Source organism: Colius striatus, chromosome Z (assembly GCF_028858725.1).
Source record: "Colius striatus isolate bColStr4 chromosome Z, bColStr4.1.hap1, whole genome shotgun sequence".
Taxonomy (NCBI): Eukaryota; Metazoa; Chordata; class Aves; order Coliiformes; family Coliidae; genus Colius; species Colius striatus.
Genome location: NC_084790.1, coordinates 63,797,360 through 63,814,354, shown reverse-complemented (window position 1 = coordinate 63,814,354; position 16,995 = coordinate 63,797,360). Strand labels below are relative to the sequence as shown.

The 16,995-nt window shown below is 38.1% G+C and overlaps 1 protein-coding gene across 2 annotated transcripts in view; it reads left to right on the top strand.

Moving 5' to 3' along the window:
- Positions 1–16,638, top strand: part of PRUNE2 (prune homolog 2 with BCH domain) — a 141,097-nt gene extending 124,459 nt beyond the window's left edge. The window contains exons 12-19 of one of the 2 annotated variants that reach the window (XM_062017852.1): positions 2,059–2,161; positions 5,761–5,892; positions 6,037–6,123; positions 9,982–10,080; positions 11,990–12,025; positions 12,544–12,582; positions 14,091–14,138; positions 16,319–16,638. In XM_062017852.1, the coding sequence (XP_061873836.1) occupies positions 2,059–2,161; positions 5,761–5,892; positions 6,037–6,123; positions 9,982–10,080; positions 11,990–12,025; positions 12,544–12,582; positions 14,091–14,138; positions 16,319–16,340 (566 nt within the window). In that variant the 3' untranslated portion in view covers positions 16,341–16,638. The remainder of the gene's footprint in view (positions 1–2,058; positions 2,162–5,760; positions 5,893–6,036; positions 6,124–9,981; positions 10,081–11,989; positions 12,026–12,543; positions 12,583–14,090; positions 14,139–16,318) is intronic. The other variant, XM_062017851.1, reaches the window with a different exon arrangement.
- Positions 16,639–16,995: the final 357 nt, after the last annotated feature.

Sequence of the window (16,995 nt, the reverse complement as noted above, 5' to 3'; positions counted from 1 at the left end):
AGTCTTTTTGCTTTACATAAACTGCAAAGTGTGCTGTGTAATTTAGTGAATACACCTGCCACAATATGCTGTCATGGACAAAATCCTGCGCCAGGTGAACAGATTGCTTTATGGCATCCTGATATAAATCGTCCTGAAAATATTTTAAGGATTTTTAAATTTATAGGAGGAAGGACAGAAATCTCCTTCCTATTTTTAAAGGGGAGATGGAAATAAATACTGCTTTATTCCTCTGTGGTTTAGCTGAGGGATGAGTTAGGATGGGATAGTTAAAGGTATGTCAGTCTGATAAGAAGATGGAAACGTAACAGAGAGTAGTATTAAATTATGAGCTTGGGAGGATAAATTCTTTTCTCTTTGTTTCTTTTGAGAAGACTAGTATATTCTTTCATGTCAAACTCTTAAAAAGTGAAGGTGCTGAAAAGAGGACTGGAGTTTCTTCTCCTCTGTGTACATCCTTGCTGGAGAATGCTATGCTATTCTTCATATTTTACCTGGAGATCTTTACTTGTAGACCAAAGTCAATCCCCTGTATCAGTATAGATATGCTGTTCATGTTTACTGGATCCTAACCTGCATGTCACATGGTTTAAAGTGATTGTATCCACATTGCCCTTTGGCTTGAACTCAAACCCTAATCCTGAGCTCCTCTGCCTGTTCTGATGGAGAGCAACACTTCACTGTGCAATTGGAGAAGACGGTTGGACATGTGCTGGGCTGCTGTCTCACAGTGGCTTCTGCAGCTCTAGAAGCCCAGCTGTAGATTATCTGGCCTTTAGCCTCTGAGAGACAGAAAAGAAGCTACTTCACAGTGCTAGGAAGAACAGATCCCAAGATCATAGAAGGAGGGAGTTAAGGCTAAGGCTAGAAAGCTTCCTGCAGTGTCCAAATGATTTTTCGATGGATGAGCTAACTAGCATTCACAACTCTAATGTTGGTGTACCATCAATGATATGTGTTATCATCTTATGCATTATATGTAGTCAAATCTACTAAATCAAATTCAGAAAGAAAAAAAAATCCAACACAATCTTTCAGCATGTTGCTTTGCCAAGCCTCAGTCTGAAACAGTATGACTGGAAGCAGAATACTTACTTCTGACGTACACTTCTGATGTGCCTATCTCCCAGAGAGATTCAGGGTTTCTTTCACAAACGTTATCATCTCTCCCTTGTGCTTAATTTCTCCTAGCCTCTTTTGAAAGATTGTCAAGTCATTCTCTTAAGTATATCCAGCTTCTATCTCTGTATGTCATTAGGGCTATCTACCTACAACCATTGCTACTCCATCTTTATAAATTGCCTCCTGAATTTGGGAATATCTTGTATTTATTACTAGTAGAAATCTGTAGCAGCTGCCGAGGGCTGTAGAGAACATATACCAGCATTAAATGATCATGAAAAAAAGACAGAAATTTTCTTCTGGGCAATAAGCAGCTGGCCTGGACCCCAGAATGGTAGTGCTGCAGCTTAGATGGTTTCCAGCTTCCATCAGGCACTGGTGCAGCCCAGAGAAGGCCAGTATTGGACAACATGAGTGTCCAAGGTAAGAAAATATTTCATACAAAACTTGCATCAAAGGATTTAACTGATTCCCAGGAGCTTTTAAGGTATAGTAAGACACTGTCATAATTGTAATATCCTGAGGCCCTTGGAGCTGCACAAGTCAACTGAGATGAGATTGTGAGACTTTGTGAAACATCATTCAAAAGATGCAGGGTAACAAACAGGATATTTTTTTTAGCCCTGTAATGCTCAGTTTAAAGTGTATGTTCAGTACATACACAGAGATGCAATGAGTCAGGAGTTCAAGAAAGATTTTATTACTTACAAGGTTTTTTTGATGGTCTACATAAAAAGTGTACTAAGAGTTGTGCTGGGTATGTTTATCAGGAATTCATACAACTGACCAACCTTCTTCCTTGTCACTTAACGATAGTTCACACTTTTGATCTTTTTCAGCAGTAGACATAGTAGATTTATTTCAACATTTTTAGATATCTTTTTAAGTTAAGAGCCTTTGACAGAGATAAAAATGCCCTTTTGTTTTTTTCCACAGGGTACTATGGTGATGGTCTGAATGCTATTATTGTGTTTGCAGCTTGCTTCTTGCCAGACAGCAGTCGAACTGATTACAACTATGTCATGGAAAATCTTTTCCTGTGAGTGATATGTGAGCACTGTGACAGACTCTTTTGAGTTAGTACTCAGAATTATGTAGTGAAAGATAACCTGTCTTTAATTAAGAGGTAGTTTTGGTGATTTTGATCTGACTGACAAGGAAAACAGCAGTTTTAGCTAAATTACTCAGTGAAGTATTATTTTGGTATTCTTTACCTACTCACCCTCTCAAATTAAGATGTATTTGTCAGGACCAAATCTGACTGTAGTATCTCCTTAGATATGAAGGAATGCAGTGTCTTCAGCTTCTTGGGCCTACAATCAATACACTGTTTGACTTAGTAATTTTCAGCTTTTACTAAGAACATTCAGCAGGGATTTAGGCCACCAGACTGGTTCTCACAGTTCATTGTTTATGATATATTATCCTGATGGTTAACCTGATATTTTGAATATATGCTCTGGCTGTGTTTAGGAGTGACAATGATGATAAAGATTGACACTGTCATTGGCAAATAATGACACCAACTGCTTGTAATGCATTTTAAAAACACGAGGTAAATGACAGATGCTGACACAAACAGCTCTGGGAGATGCTGACACAAACAGCTCTGGGTATTATTCCCAATTCCAGCTGCTTCTGATTCAGTTACAAGTGGCAGACACCAGTTGGGCAGGACACAAATTTGGCCACACAACCCCAAATTTATCACAGGAAAATTCCTCCTATTGGCAAATTGTGAAGGCAGCAACTGCCCTGAAGTGCCTCCAGCTACTTACACTTGCAACTGTTAAAAAATCAATTGTTCCAGTGTTTTCTATGCTAAAACCCAGTACATTATTTCTAAAGCCAGCAGTGGCCTGACTTTTGCCATTTGTAGCTTACAAGGCACGAAGAGCACTGACCCAGTCTCCTTATAACTCCAGTCCTTAAAAATCTATGTGGTAATTGTCAGTGCCTTCGTCTCATCATTGTGTGTAGATGTAAAGAACAAGATTGAGTACTTTAGTTTAAGGTCAGACCAACTGCTAGAATTTATCTGGTAGAGCCTCTAAGATTCCCATCATCTACATTAACTGATTTATACATTGCCCAGTGATTTTGAGGGCAGGAATTACTACAGTGGTTTTAACGTGATAACTAGGGACCAAAGTTAAGAGTAACTGACATTAGGTAGTTGTTCTTTGACTTCATGCAAGACCTTTTTTCATAGATAGAGCTGTCATTTTCTGTAGATAGAGCTGTCATTTTTCTGAGGTGGTAAGTATAAGAGAAACTTCAGTTTGTCTGTGAACTCTTGACTTATTTTAAGGCTGATAGACTGTTGACTGTTAAGACAACATAAAAAAGGGAAGTCAGAGCACCTCTTTCTTTCAGTTGTACACCTGTTAGTTGCATTGAAATAGATAGTTTGTGACAGTTTACAACATATCTAATGTCTGATATTTTAAATATTTGTGAATTCTTTACTAAGTAATTATATAGGAGTCTGGAGAAACCTGCAAATCTTTTCTCATTTTTTTTAATACAGCATGTTTCTGATACTTGTTCACTTGCAGTATATAAACCAATTCTAGTTTCTGATTAACAACTGTCCTCACTTGTTCATGAATTTTGCAGTTACTTTCAGGATTCCCTGCACATTTCCAATTACCTGTTCCTACTTGTTACCTTGACTGATCCTTTAAAATTCTCTTTGAAGAGCAGAGTTTGAGCCAGAACTCTTTAAACAGCATCTTCTACAGTAGTTCTGTGTGGCTTTGCATCATCTAGAAGAAAATTCTGCTGTTTCATTTGTGGCTGCCTGCTACAGTCTAGAGATGAATTTTTAAAAAAAACAGAGTCACAACTAGAAAAACTACACTTTGACAATAAAAACTATTACTTTTGGTTTCAGAGTGAACGACTTGTTCTAGTCAATGAGAAAATTCTGTGCATCTTTTTCAAAAGAATAAAGATGATATAATAATAGTTATTATTATTACCACCAACTGTAACTGATAGTAAGAAGCTATCAGCTAGGTACAGTTTGCAAGATTGCTCAGCATCCCTAAAATGGCAAATGATCTAATTCAACCCACAGTGAATAAGAGCTGTTAAACCAAAGTACATAAGTGACATCTGACTAAAAAAACTAGCAGAGATCCCTTTTTGTCGTAATACTTCTCTTATTCCTGAAGAAAAGTATGCATGATTGTTCATATTAGAGCTGTTTATTCATAATTTCCAAAGTTCTCTTTCCACCTTAGGTAAGCATAGACATTTCTCAGACTGTCTTCTATTAAATTAAGTACTTATCCACACTTTTCTGGATGTTTCAGTGTCTAAATGCATTTAAAGCACCAGATGTTGAGCCCTATGGGAAGGGCTAGTGTCATAACATGTCAAGTATTCAGTAGGTTCACTTAAATTCCGCTTTTTGCTTCAGAATGTCCATACAATCCCTCACATTTATATTTCACTGTTAGACATGAGCCTTTACAAGTGTCAAGCTAAAGCAGGGAATGCACAACTGCAGTGTGAGAAAGAAAGTAGTAAAAAGCTTTAGATGAGATTCATCCAATGCGTGCTCATTTAATAGCTGCTTACATTATGAACTGTTAAAATATTGCTCTTTGTGACGAAAACTGGATTTCCCAATATTCTTTTAAAGAATCTGCGTCTTAATTTAAGTGGCAGATTAAACTGTGAGTTATTCCCATACACCCATACGTCTGTGAAAGGGAGCATTATGCGCAGGGACCAAGCTGCCTTTTGTAGTGAGCACACACAGGCATTCAGGTTTTTAAGGTGTGACTCCTGACCTTTCACTCTAGTTTTTACACAGAGATGCCTTGGGGCTGGAGACTAGAGAGAACAATTTAAACATTGCTGTGATAACTCCCAAGTGAGGTAGAGGCTACTGAGCAGAGCATTTGCATATGTAATACCAGGCAAGAATTTAAAGCTAAGTTATTTTGCTGAGTACCGTGCTTTTCTAGATAGAGTGAGTTTGGCCCCAAGATCACTGTTCTGTCTGAATTCCTATTGCTGAGCTGAGGAATTTAATGAGTGGAGGGTTTTGCTCACAAAATTAAGTGATCCCATGGAGTGCTCTGTCTCATCAAGAAGACAGGTTGGACAAGTTTTACTGGTCTTGAGATTCAAAGTGTTATCAGTAACAGACTTAATAGAAGAAGTCTTAGGACCACAAGAATTACAGACATTCTCACGGCTCTTACCATTTTTGTGTTGAACAAACATGTCCATTAATAGTGAAGTTTCGCAGCAGTTAATTTCAGAAGTTTCTGGAACTTCACATGGTCTTGCCATGTTCTCCCTTGCAAAAATCTTGTGAATCTATGCCGTTTTAGGAAAAAACATAGTCACTTGTGAGATCTGAAAACTCACTATGAAAATATCTTTGTAAGGAAACCACCTATTTAGGAAGATGCAGATAAGGTTGTGGTTTTCTAGTTATATATTTACAGGTAACATGGTGACCAGTGCTAAATATTTGCTTTTCTTTAAAAGAAAAGAACATACTGTCTTGTCATACATTGCCTAGCCTACCTTGATTTATTCCTAGTAAACTTACTTAGTTTGGGCTTAAGTGCTTAATGTGAAGTATGTGCTCACTTGCTTCTGTACTTTTATCAGCTATGTAATCAGCACCTTAGAGCTGATGGTAGCCGAAGATTATATGATTGTCTACTTGAATGGTGCAACACCAAGAAGGAGGATGCCTGGACTGGGTTGGATGAAGAAGTGTTACCAGATGATTGATAGACGGTGAGTGTATATTCCCTTCTGATCCACACGCATTATTTTAAACACTGCCCATTTCTGTTGCTTACCTGTATGACTGTGTTATAGTCTTTCTGTATGATTTGTTTGTTGTTGTTTTTTTTAAGAATCCATTTCTTTTTTACTTAGATTACGGAAGAATTTGAAATTGTTTATAATTGTTCATCCGTCATGGTTTATCAGGACAATTCTGGCTGTGACACGTCCTTTTATAAGGTATGTAGTGAGTACCAGTGACTTTTTTGGTCTCTAGGAACACAAAAGCACCCTAAATCATCAAACATGGTTCTTAATCTTTCACTGAAGTATACTCATTTACAATTTATGTCAGGCTTTTGGCAGCTGAAGTCAACTATCCTCAAGAGATTGGAAAAAACCCTGTGATTTGTGTATCTAGTTGCAGACTTCACAGGTGCGATATTGTAAAGCCATATAAATGTATGCAGAAATGTTAATTCATTCCTTATAGTTGTCTTTGTTCCAAACCCAGAGATAAGACAGGTATAAAAGGAGTAAATAATCATCTCATTACAATTCTGTCTACAAGACAATATTAAATTACAGTCCTGGGTTAAAAAAAAAAAAATTGCTGCTCATGCAAGAAGACTGGCAGCACCTTGAGCAGTTTGAGTGCACAGGAGTTACAGCTCCCAGAAAGGTCTAATGCAACCAAAACCAATGCTTTGATTCATGAAGAGGCAAAGGAACCTTACGGACAGTGAAGACTTCTCAGGTTGTTGCCGAAGATGGGCAAGTATGCAGCTGAAATCCAGAGATTTGTGAGACCAAACTGACAGCTGTGAGAAAGAGTTTCTTTAGGCTGGAGAAGCATTGTCTACAGAAGCCACACAGCAAATAACATGTATCATGAGAGCCCTCAGAGAGGTCTGCTCCCAAGCTGCAGATGAGGACACTAGAGGTGTCTGTTGCAGGGTGCTCTGTCCTGACAGGGTGACACTGGGATGGAGAAACACATGAGTTCTCCCATCACTGCCAAAGTGCGGCAGGTAGAGCTTCTGTCCAGTGTGGGGTCTGAAGTGCTGAGTAGGAAGTGACAGCTAAAAATACCAGAGTAACAGGGTTACAATACCTGGGATGACCAACAGTAGCAACGGGGGTTCACTGAGTCGCACTTCGTGTTTGAGGTATTTCTGTTGGTATCCTCTTTCCTCCCAGAGAAAAAGTAGACCGTAAAGTTGAAAAAGGACAAATATGTCACGTCTGTTTTAATTCCTTAGTCATTTATTCAGAATGACTGTATTTAGCAGCAGGGACTAGAGGTTTTGCATTGCCAAAAAGAAGGAAAGCTTTCTTCCTTCTTCCTAGTTTGACAAAGCCAATTAACAGTGGGAGACTAAACATAATAGCAACGAGTTAAAACTCTCCATTTCAGACAGGTAGATTGAGTCTCTGTGCTACAAGAGAGTGAAGTGCAAATGGGAGCTGAGAAGGACAGATGGCCAATGTGACCTTTGTGAAAGATAACATAAGATATTTGAATCCTCACCGAGGACGGAAGAGCCCTATGTGAAAGCTGAGTAAGAAAAATCTAGAAGGCATGAAAAGAGAAAGTCATTTCAGTAACAAGCAATGTAAGGAAACAGAGACTTGACTAGATTGAAGGCTGATGGCTGTAGCTTAAATCAATAGCCCTAAGCTGATGATCAAACCACTGACATGCATAGTATGAATTTTAGGGTAAGACATAAATTAGTCCAAAGGCAAGCAGAGATTTCAGTGAGATAGCTATGAGCAAAACAACTTTAATTCTGTTTCAGTGGAGATGTAGATCTATAAACAGTAGGAATCAACAGACTGAAAGACACCAATGGCAAAGGACAGTCAAGTCACCAAGGATGAGCTATGGTCAGTTCTATACTAAAAATTGTTGAACTCATTCAGTGGAGTCTTGGACCCATGACTGACAAACACTAAACACTTGTCTGAATACAGGGGATGAAAGAACTAGTGGTGGAAAAGATAAACCCTAGATACTCGTTATGGACCAGATATTTACACTAGAGATCATCTTAGCTGTGTTAAGTAAGAAGATAGATTTCTAATAAAACAAGTGTCAGTGAAAGATGTTCAGCATTTGGTGGGAATATTTAAATAACAGAAAATTTATCATTATTGGCAACATGCCTCCCCTAAAGTCTGAAAGAAACAAGGACTTCTTACTTTGGTCATGTATTTGAGATGCCGACACACAGACTCACACATGAAGCAATTACTCAGAAGTCAAACACTGTGCTGGAATTAGTGGACCCAGGAGAATCCTCAAAGGGAAAAGTTAACCTCTGAAAGATTTTTAGTCCCACTCCTAGGTCTTAGAATCTTCTGATTGGTTTGCAGCCTGCCAAGGTACTTGAGTTGGTGGTTCATATGATGTGGACTATGATTAAGATTTTAGATGAAATGTAAGAATTATCTGTGTGTTATAACAGCTTTGGACAATTGTGAGTGATTTCATGCATCTTCTGCTCCAATGTATATGCCTAGTGATGCTGATTTGGCTGAGAGACAAATGAAAATGGATGAGCTTAAACACAGGGATGGGTTCTGGGGCCAGTCTTGTTCAACGTCTTCATCAACAACCTGGATGAGGGGACAGAGTGTACCCTCAGCAAGTTGGCTGATGACACCAAACTGGGAGGACTGGCTGATTCCCCAGAAGGCTGTGCTGCCATTCAGTGGGATCTCGACCAGCTTGAGAGTTGGGCAGAGAGGAATCTCATGAGCTTCAACAAGGACAAGTGCAGAGCCCTGCATCTGGAGAGGAACAACCCCATGCATCAGTACAGGCTGGGGGTCGACCTGCTGGAGAGCAGCTCTGCAGAGAGAGATCTGGGAGTCCTGATTGATAATAAACTAACCATGAACCAGCAATGTGCCCTCATGGCCAAGAAGGCCAATGGCATTCTGGGATGCATCAAGAAGAGTGTGGCCAGCAGGTCAAGGAGAGTTCTTCTCCCCATCTACTCTGCCCTGGTGAGGCCTCATCTCGAGTCCTGTGTCCAGTTCTGGGCCCCTCAGCTCAAGAGGGGCAGAGAACCTCTGGAGAGTCCAGCACAGGGCCACCAACATGATCAGAGGACTGGAACATCTTTTGTACGAGGAAATGCTGCGGGAACTCTGGCTGTTTAGTCTGGAGAAGAGGAGACTGAGGGGAGATCTTATGAATATTTACAAATACAAGTATCTAGATGGTGGGTGTCAGGAGGTTGGGGCATCCCTTTTTGCAATGGTATCTAGCAACAGGACAAGGAGTAATGCAATGAAGCTGGAACACAAAAAGTTTCATTGGAGCTTAAGAAAAAACTATTTCACCATGAGGGTGATGGAGCAGTGGCACAGGCTGCCCAAGGGGAGTGTGGCATCTCCTACCTTGGAGGTCTCCAAGACCCACCTGGACATGTTCCTATGTGATCTGATCTAGGTGAACCTGCTTCTGCAGGGGCGTTGGACTGGATGATCTCTAAAAGCCCCTTCCGACCCCTACCATTCTATGATTCTTTGATTTTCATGTATTCCTGTTTCAGTTGTCTCAGTTTACCATATTAGGAAGATATGTATGGTAAGGGGAGGTAAGGCAGTGACTTCTGCTCAGAGATATTTCAGAGACTTCATTTTTATCTGGTCATACCCCCAGTAAATAGGAAGAATATGTTTTGGTTTTCATCTAAATACAACCAGAGTTAAACTTGGAAAATATCTTTATGTAAAACGTCTTTTTCATAAGCTCTACATACAACGTAAGGAGTTAGACACATGGATGGCCTTTTTTAAGTGTACTTTTTGAACAGTTTTGCCTTTATCCAAGTGATGATTTCCAATTTACAATGTTGACCTAAATACTGTGATTTAACCTCTTCAAGGAACAGCAAAAAGTATAGACTTGATTTCACCCTCGCTACAGCTCAGATGTGCTCATGATCAGCTGAACTCTGCAACTGAAATATGAATAACAAAGTGCTTAATTATTTGATACATTAAGTACATGCCTTCTTTTTTTAAAAATATATAAAAGATTTGAGGGGCAAGGTCAATTAACATACTGTTTATGTGTTTCAGCTCTAAGTTCAGCAGTAAGATACAGTATGTCAACACGCTGGCGGAGCTTCGTGAGATGATTCCGATGGAATATGTGCACATACCAGACAGTATTGTCAAGTAAGTGATGTGTGGTAGGCGTGTACTTGTTATAATGGAAAGTATTGTCACAAACTAATAGTGGTGCTTCAGAGTCTGTAAGAAAAACAAGAAGCCTCTTCCTGATATTGTTACAGTTGTCAAAATCAGAACCATATGTAATGGAAACAAAAACCACAGTATGTGTATACTCCTAGGGGAACCAATGTTTATTGGAAGAGAAAGGTTTTGTGCTGAACTAAGTGATATTGCTAGATAAATAAAGAAAAACTCTCAGGCTATTAGTCCTTTCATCAACCCTATGACTGAGTAATCCAAACTGGGACAGACAGCTCACTCACTAGTTGCAGCCCAGAAGGAAAATCGGAAAAAAGTTTAACCCTTCCCTGGGTATCACCTATGCAATATTTTTCCATAACTTTATACAAGTAAAAGTTATTTTAAGTTTTAGTCATACAGAGCTTTGAACTGAAATAGTAATTAATAGAAAACTACTGAAAGTCCATGGGTTCACAGTGACACAGTTCTTGCTGAGACTTAGTACTCACTGACTGAGACAATGTCTCAGTTCTTACTTCGTATGTGGAAAGATTTTCTAAAGGAAAGATATCTGTTAAAAAATCATAGGAAGATGATTTGAATTGCTCATCTCAGCTGGCTTTTTTTCAGACCTGAAATCAACAAACTGAAATGGTTGACCAAAAATGAAAACCCTGGAAATCAAGCATGGTTTTCATCTGGGTCGTTATTAAAAATAAGACATGCTGTTCAGGAATGCTTTTTTTAAATTATGCATCTTAACAAAGGTCCTAGGTTTTGAACAGATGTACTGTCTGTTTTGGGAGTATGATTCACTTATGATTTAGCAGTGACTAGGTATGAAGAACACTTCTTTTGGAGCTGTCATAGATCTCTTCAACCAGTTTTCACACCTGTCTCACAGTAGTTGTGAAAGCAGCATAGTTTTCTTCATTGAGCTGGTGGTTGCTCTGATAGTTGTGGTGTAATTCGAAGGAGAAAGTGAGAAGCTCAGTTCTTGCAGTGGCACTTGTAAAAGCAGTAAATTGCAGTCATGAAATCAGAAATCATAGGGACTTTCACTCACATTTATTTGCTGCTGTAACTTCTTTAGAGGTGGAATGAGGTTGTTGGTCACCTGATAAAGAGATGTCCAGAGTGTTTTAATGTTCCTAAAGATTCTTCATCCTTTCTCCATCTCTTTCTCCTTTCCTCCCTTCCTCTTTTGATTCCTATAAACATTTTAATTTCTTACAGTTCCCTTTGATAGGGACTGATACCTCACTGTGTTTCTCTCTGCTTCCTTACTGTGTTTTACTGTTTATACTGTCTGTAGCTATACTCAGATGTGTTACACATATCTTTGATTCCCTTAAGACTGAAAAGTGTTTGGAAAGTTTATTCACCTCTCAGTCCAAAGGAGCACTAGTACTAAAGGAATTTTAGGATTTACAGCTTAAGAAATGTTAGGGGACTGCCTGCTTCATGTCGTCAGCTGCCAGACATGGTCATGATTGTGCTGAAGATGTAGAGGTGACAAGAGGGCTCATCCGTGGCAAACATTTGTTGTGCTACAAAGACTTAGGGGGTTTGTTCATTCAAGGCATTGTGAGTGGTTATTCCCGTGCCACAGGGAGAAGGCTATTCAGCAGATAGCTTCCCTTCTCCTGCAGATTGAGAGAGATGCCTGTAGCAAAACAAAATAAAATTCAGCTTTTGGCTTCACAGTTTCTCCACTGGCAAAAACAGAAGTACCAGCTATGGTGATAAGGATTCTCACATATATAAAGTACATAGTATTTGGGTTGTGTGGTTGTTAGGTACTTTTTACTAAAGCAGGGTACAATGTGCTTGTTCTGTCATATGAACTTGTACATCTTTTCTCTTCCTTCACCCACTCTTGTCTTGTAAGGTTTGATGAAGAGAAGTGTATTAAGAGAAGAACAAGGTAAAACTTGCTTTCTAGCCCATGCTGCTGCTCATAATGGAGTGAATCTGTGTGACAGCCTTTCACCTGCAGGCGACCTCAACAGCTGAATGCGAGAGGACTTGCAATGATGTGGAATCTTACTTTTCCCTTCAAGCTGTTGAGATCAGCCTCCTTGCAAATAAAACTTACTGAACTGTAAACATCCTTGACTTGGCCCAGGCTGCAGCTAGTTTAATACTATCTGATAGAGCAACTGAATGCTTTCAGCTCTGTCTACTGGGCATGCCGTAGATTGCTGCTTTTACATTTCTGCCTCCAAATGAGCTAAATAAGGAGTCACAGATTAAAGGTGGTTCGAGCACAGGGATGAATGGTATCATACTCAGCTGAAGAGTTTTAGGGTCAGTGTCTAATACTGGGTGCCTATTTTAGAAGCATGTACTATATTTGTTTTTTTGTTCTGCTGTTGCTCTGCTTCTCTCTTATGCTCTGCTTGCTTCTTTGTTTCTTTATATCAATAATTTTTATTCATGCAGACTGGATGAAGAGCTGAGGGAAACTTCACAAACAGCTAAGTAAGATAGCTTTCAGCTGGATGCTGGCATTATGTTTACTTGTTTCACAGAAATGGATTGAATGCAGTATTACATTATATGTTTGATACAGTAATCAACTTGTAGTTTCAATTACTATGCAAGTTGCCATATTTGTGAATTGACTTCCCTTCTCCCTGTAAGCAGTCTGGTTTTTTACCATTTCTCAGTAAGGAATAATCATATCTTTACACTATAAAAAAACATTTTTGCTGTTTATTGATGATTGTTTCTATAGTCTGGATGGGGACTGAAATAATTTTTTTTCACTCTATTGAAATGATTCATTACATATTTTCTACCCTTCACCTGTTTTGTCAGGTGACTCCTAAAGTTTCTGGGGGTAGTTATTTTTCAAACTACTTTTTACATTTTACTTGGTTAGGGATAGCTCTTGAACCTCATTTTAAGTTAAGTTAGGTAGGTATCCTTTCCTGTCTCTCCAGTGTTGGTTGGATAGGACAGTGGATTAATGTTTGACAATATTTTATTGTCTATAGTCATTTAAAAACCTACCATCAGCCTGATGATCAGATACCTTAAACTTGTAACTGTGCTTTGAGTTTAACATACAGAGGCAACATGATGTATAGAAAGCCTTAACTGGAAGGACACGATCCTTGACTCACTGAGCAGAGCTCAGAAGGTGTCCAGTGCATTTTTTTCATGTGTGTAAACATAGTTCTGGAGAAGGGAGCTGTGTTGGTCAATTCTAGTATGACATTTTCACTACAGTTTTTGTAACCAAAGATTTTGAGGTTTTGAAGTTTCTTTTCAGTTTCTTTCCTTTAGCTTACATACCTCCGGATTTTGATTTTTCTACTTCTTCTTTGTTGTATTTTTTCTGAAGTTTCTTCTTTTGTGGTACACATTTCTCTACAGTTCTTCTGAGACTAGCTTTTAAAACAACCACAGGGGAATACCCAGAACACTGACCACTGCTTTTTATTCTAGCAGTTAGATTGACTCAGAAGCAATAAACTCACATAAGTAGTTACCTGATACCATCTGACTATTTTGCTAAACAAAACAAAAACGCCAGCACAAGCTTGAAATGCAACTTCTATTCCTTCTATTGAAACATTTTCAAATGCATTGTAGTGTATGATAATGAATGCTCTGTGGAAGAAAGCTGCTTTCTTTTTACTCCTTTCATTTAAAAGAGTGCAGGCTGCAACCATAGCAGGGAAAGGGGAACTAAATATTCATATGAGGCATTTGGTAATTGTTGTTGTTGGATGTATGAAGTCACTGTAGTGCATTTCCCTTCCACAACTTAAAGAATGAACTTAAACATTTTTTACTTAAATTAATTTGTGTTGCAAACACAAAGATCAGTACATTCCCATCAATTACATTTGTGTGTTTGTGCTGTCAAAGATGCTCACTACAGTTAGTTATTACATCCTCCAAATTTTGTCATATTTAAAAAGAGGAAGAAAGAAACACAGAAGAAATGTTTATTACTACTTTTTTTCCCTTGTACCCAGAACCAGCTGCCTCTCAAACGATCCAGAAATTACTTCAGTGGAGCAGGAGTAAGAATTTATGCCTACTACTGTCATTCCATTTTAACATTATGTTACAACCACGCTGCCAGAAACTGAGGCCGGGTAGACTCCATAAAGGGTTTTTTTAAACATAAATGCTTTTGTCATTATTTTCAGGAGCTCAGTTCAACATATGCAAGTAGAAAAAGCACTGAAGTTGGTATTTGTTGTGTTTGCACTGCAGATGAGCTTAAGGTGTCTTCAACCATTTTCAAGCAGACAAAATTCTTAACTTGAGGATGTTCAGGTTAAGTTACGTGAAAAACAAATAGAAAAAGGGCAACATGATCAGAGTGAAGATGGCCCTGTGTATTATCATCAATTAAAAGTAAAGTGTTAAATGTGCCGTTTTCATTCAGAGATTAAAATGTCTTAATATTTTACTTTGATTTCTGGGTTGCGTTCTTGATATCTTCTTTCACTTTGCTTTTTGTGCATCTCAGCTTCTTTCCCTAATTGAAACTCCAGTATCTTTATCTCTCTTCCTTTCAAAGCTTAACTGGTTCTCTTGGAAAGGGGAATGTGTCCTTTGGAATGCTGTTCTTCCATCTCTATAAAACTATCCACTATAAAAGCTAAGCATGTGAAAGGAAAATCCTGCACTGCTCTTAGTGTGCATCCGTGAGGGTGCTTGTAGCTGCAGTGTATCACACAAGCACTAACAGTTGATTGCTAGAGTAGCGTGTCAGGAGGACCAATCATTTTGGCAGTGTGTGTAATCCTGACCAGTTGATACAGGGAAGGAGTGATTTGGCATTTTGTTGTCTCTATCCATCTGACTGGTATGTAGGAATACATTGATGTCTCATATTGCAGTATTGTTCAGCAGATAGCATATAATAAAACAGACCCCTCAGTAAATATTCTGTCAATACCATAAGTATTAATAAGCAGACAAATAATTAGAAGCACGTGTAGCAAACAGATTCATAAATAAATGGAGCTTTTATTTTCAATTTTTAAAAACAAAATTGTACTAAACTGTCACAGTATTATACCTGACACAAAAGTTAGAACCTAAGCTAAATTCCTGACTCCTAGAGCAACCGGAATAAAACCTCTGAGTGTCTTTTTTCTGTCAAACACTACTTATTCTGTAATGCATCAATATGAGAACTGTTTTTTGACAGTGTGAGGGCAGAAAATAAATAGCATGTTACAGACCATTTATTTCTTTATTATTTTGCTTTTTTGTGGCTTGAAATTTTTTTCTGTTTTACTCAAAAGAGAACCTGGGCAGCAAAAAGCAATATGAGGAAAGAAATTGTATTTAGTTTACATAAATACGGTTGAAGCCATAGTAATGGTAATTTCTGCAGTTTACTTTCTCTTCATTAATACAAATCTGTCTTCAGAAATAGCAACAATTTTCCCATGGTCCTATCACTCATTTTTGGTGTCACTTCTTCAAGAAACAAGATTTCCCATGTAAATACCTCCACACTCATAACAGGTTTACACAGGCTTTTCTTCTAAATGCTGTCTGCTGGTACCCTGGAGTCTGCCCAGCTCTTAGTTTGCTTCTGTTATCTTTTTCATATTTCTTACAAAGGCTTTTGTCTGTTGTCATGCTCTTTTTGTTCTCTGTTGTTCCAACTTGTTGCACTTCCTCATAACTTCTAATTCATAGAGTAAGAAATCTATGTATTCAGTAACAGTTCATAAATATTGAGAGTTGTTTAAATAGTTATGTATTCTGTGAGGAAAAAGATGTTTTGATGCATTTTTTATGTTTATGATGACAACTCCTTATTCTAAACAATATTTCTGAAGTAATTGATAACATGTGCTTTGCATTAAATAGCAAAAGCATAGTCTTAGAAACATTTTTAAGGCCATGTGTCTTTGCCATGCCATAGTGTCAGTCCACTAAAGGATTTTTTCCACATGTAGTGCCTATTTCTGATTCGAATTGCCAGGAATGTAAGTATTAATTTCAGTAAAACAGTAACAGATCTTATTAAGCTGTGTATTTTCCATGTATACTAGATAGGAGGTGTGTAAATTGAGACCAATGCATTTAAGGGAACAAGAGATGAGGACACTCAACAGTTTGCAGTATTGGGGACAGGATTGAGGACATGACTAGCCATGTGTTTGATAGCACAGCACTGATTTGTTTGTTGTTGTTGTTCCTTTGTGTTTGTTTTTTTGTCTTGGATGTATAGTATTGACATGACCCTGAAATAAAAACCATCACTGCCAGGCATTTGAAGAAGAGGATTTGCTTGGATTTTCATCACCCAGACACCCACAACCATGGTGTACAATATGCGATTTGGATCAGTTTTGTTCAGTTTATGATTTCTCTGTGTCATTCAGCAATTCAAGAAGACCAAAAGGGACAATCCTGTTGCCATGGAAACAGCAGAATATTGGGCTTAGTTATTTGTGTTGTTTTCTGAAGTAGAGTTTTCATTAGGAAAGCTGTAATTGGTTTCTCTCTGTGTGTGCAATTTCTGTTTAAAAGGATAGCATTTTACCAACAGTATGCCTCATGAACAAGTCCATGAGGATGTACATTTTTGTTTCACTTTTGTCTTCAGCATATTAATGTTTATGTATAGCTGAACAGAATAGTTGTTGTTACAGTAAATGTTAGCTTGATTGTGCCACAGAGCAGCAGCAACTTAAAAATTAAAATAATTAAAAATTATTCTAGAAATGATGCAAGACTTTCTTTAATGTGTATGTTTCTTGCTGTCTGAAGTCTTTATATGTTAGTTTAACCCTGATAACGTTTTTATTCAGTTACAGAAAAGACTGATAATGAAAAAAATAATAATTGGTCATCAAACAGACTTCCCAGATTACAAATGAGTAACTGAAAGTAATTTTATGTACT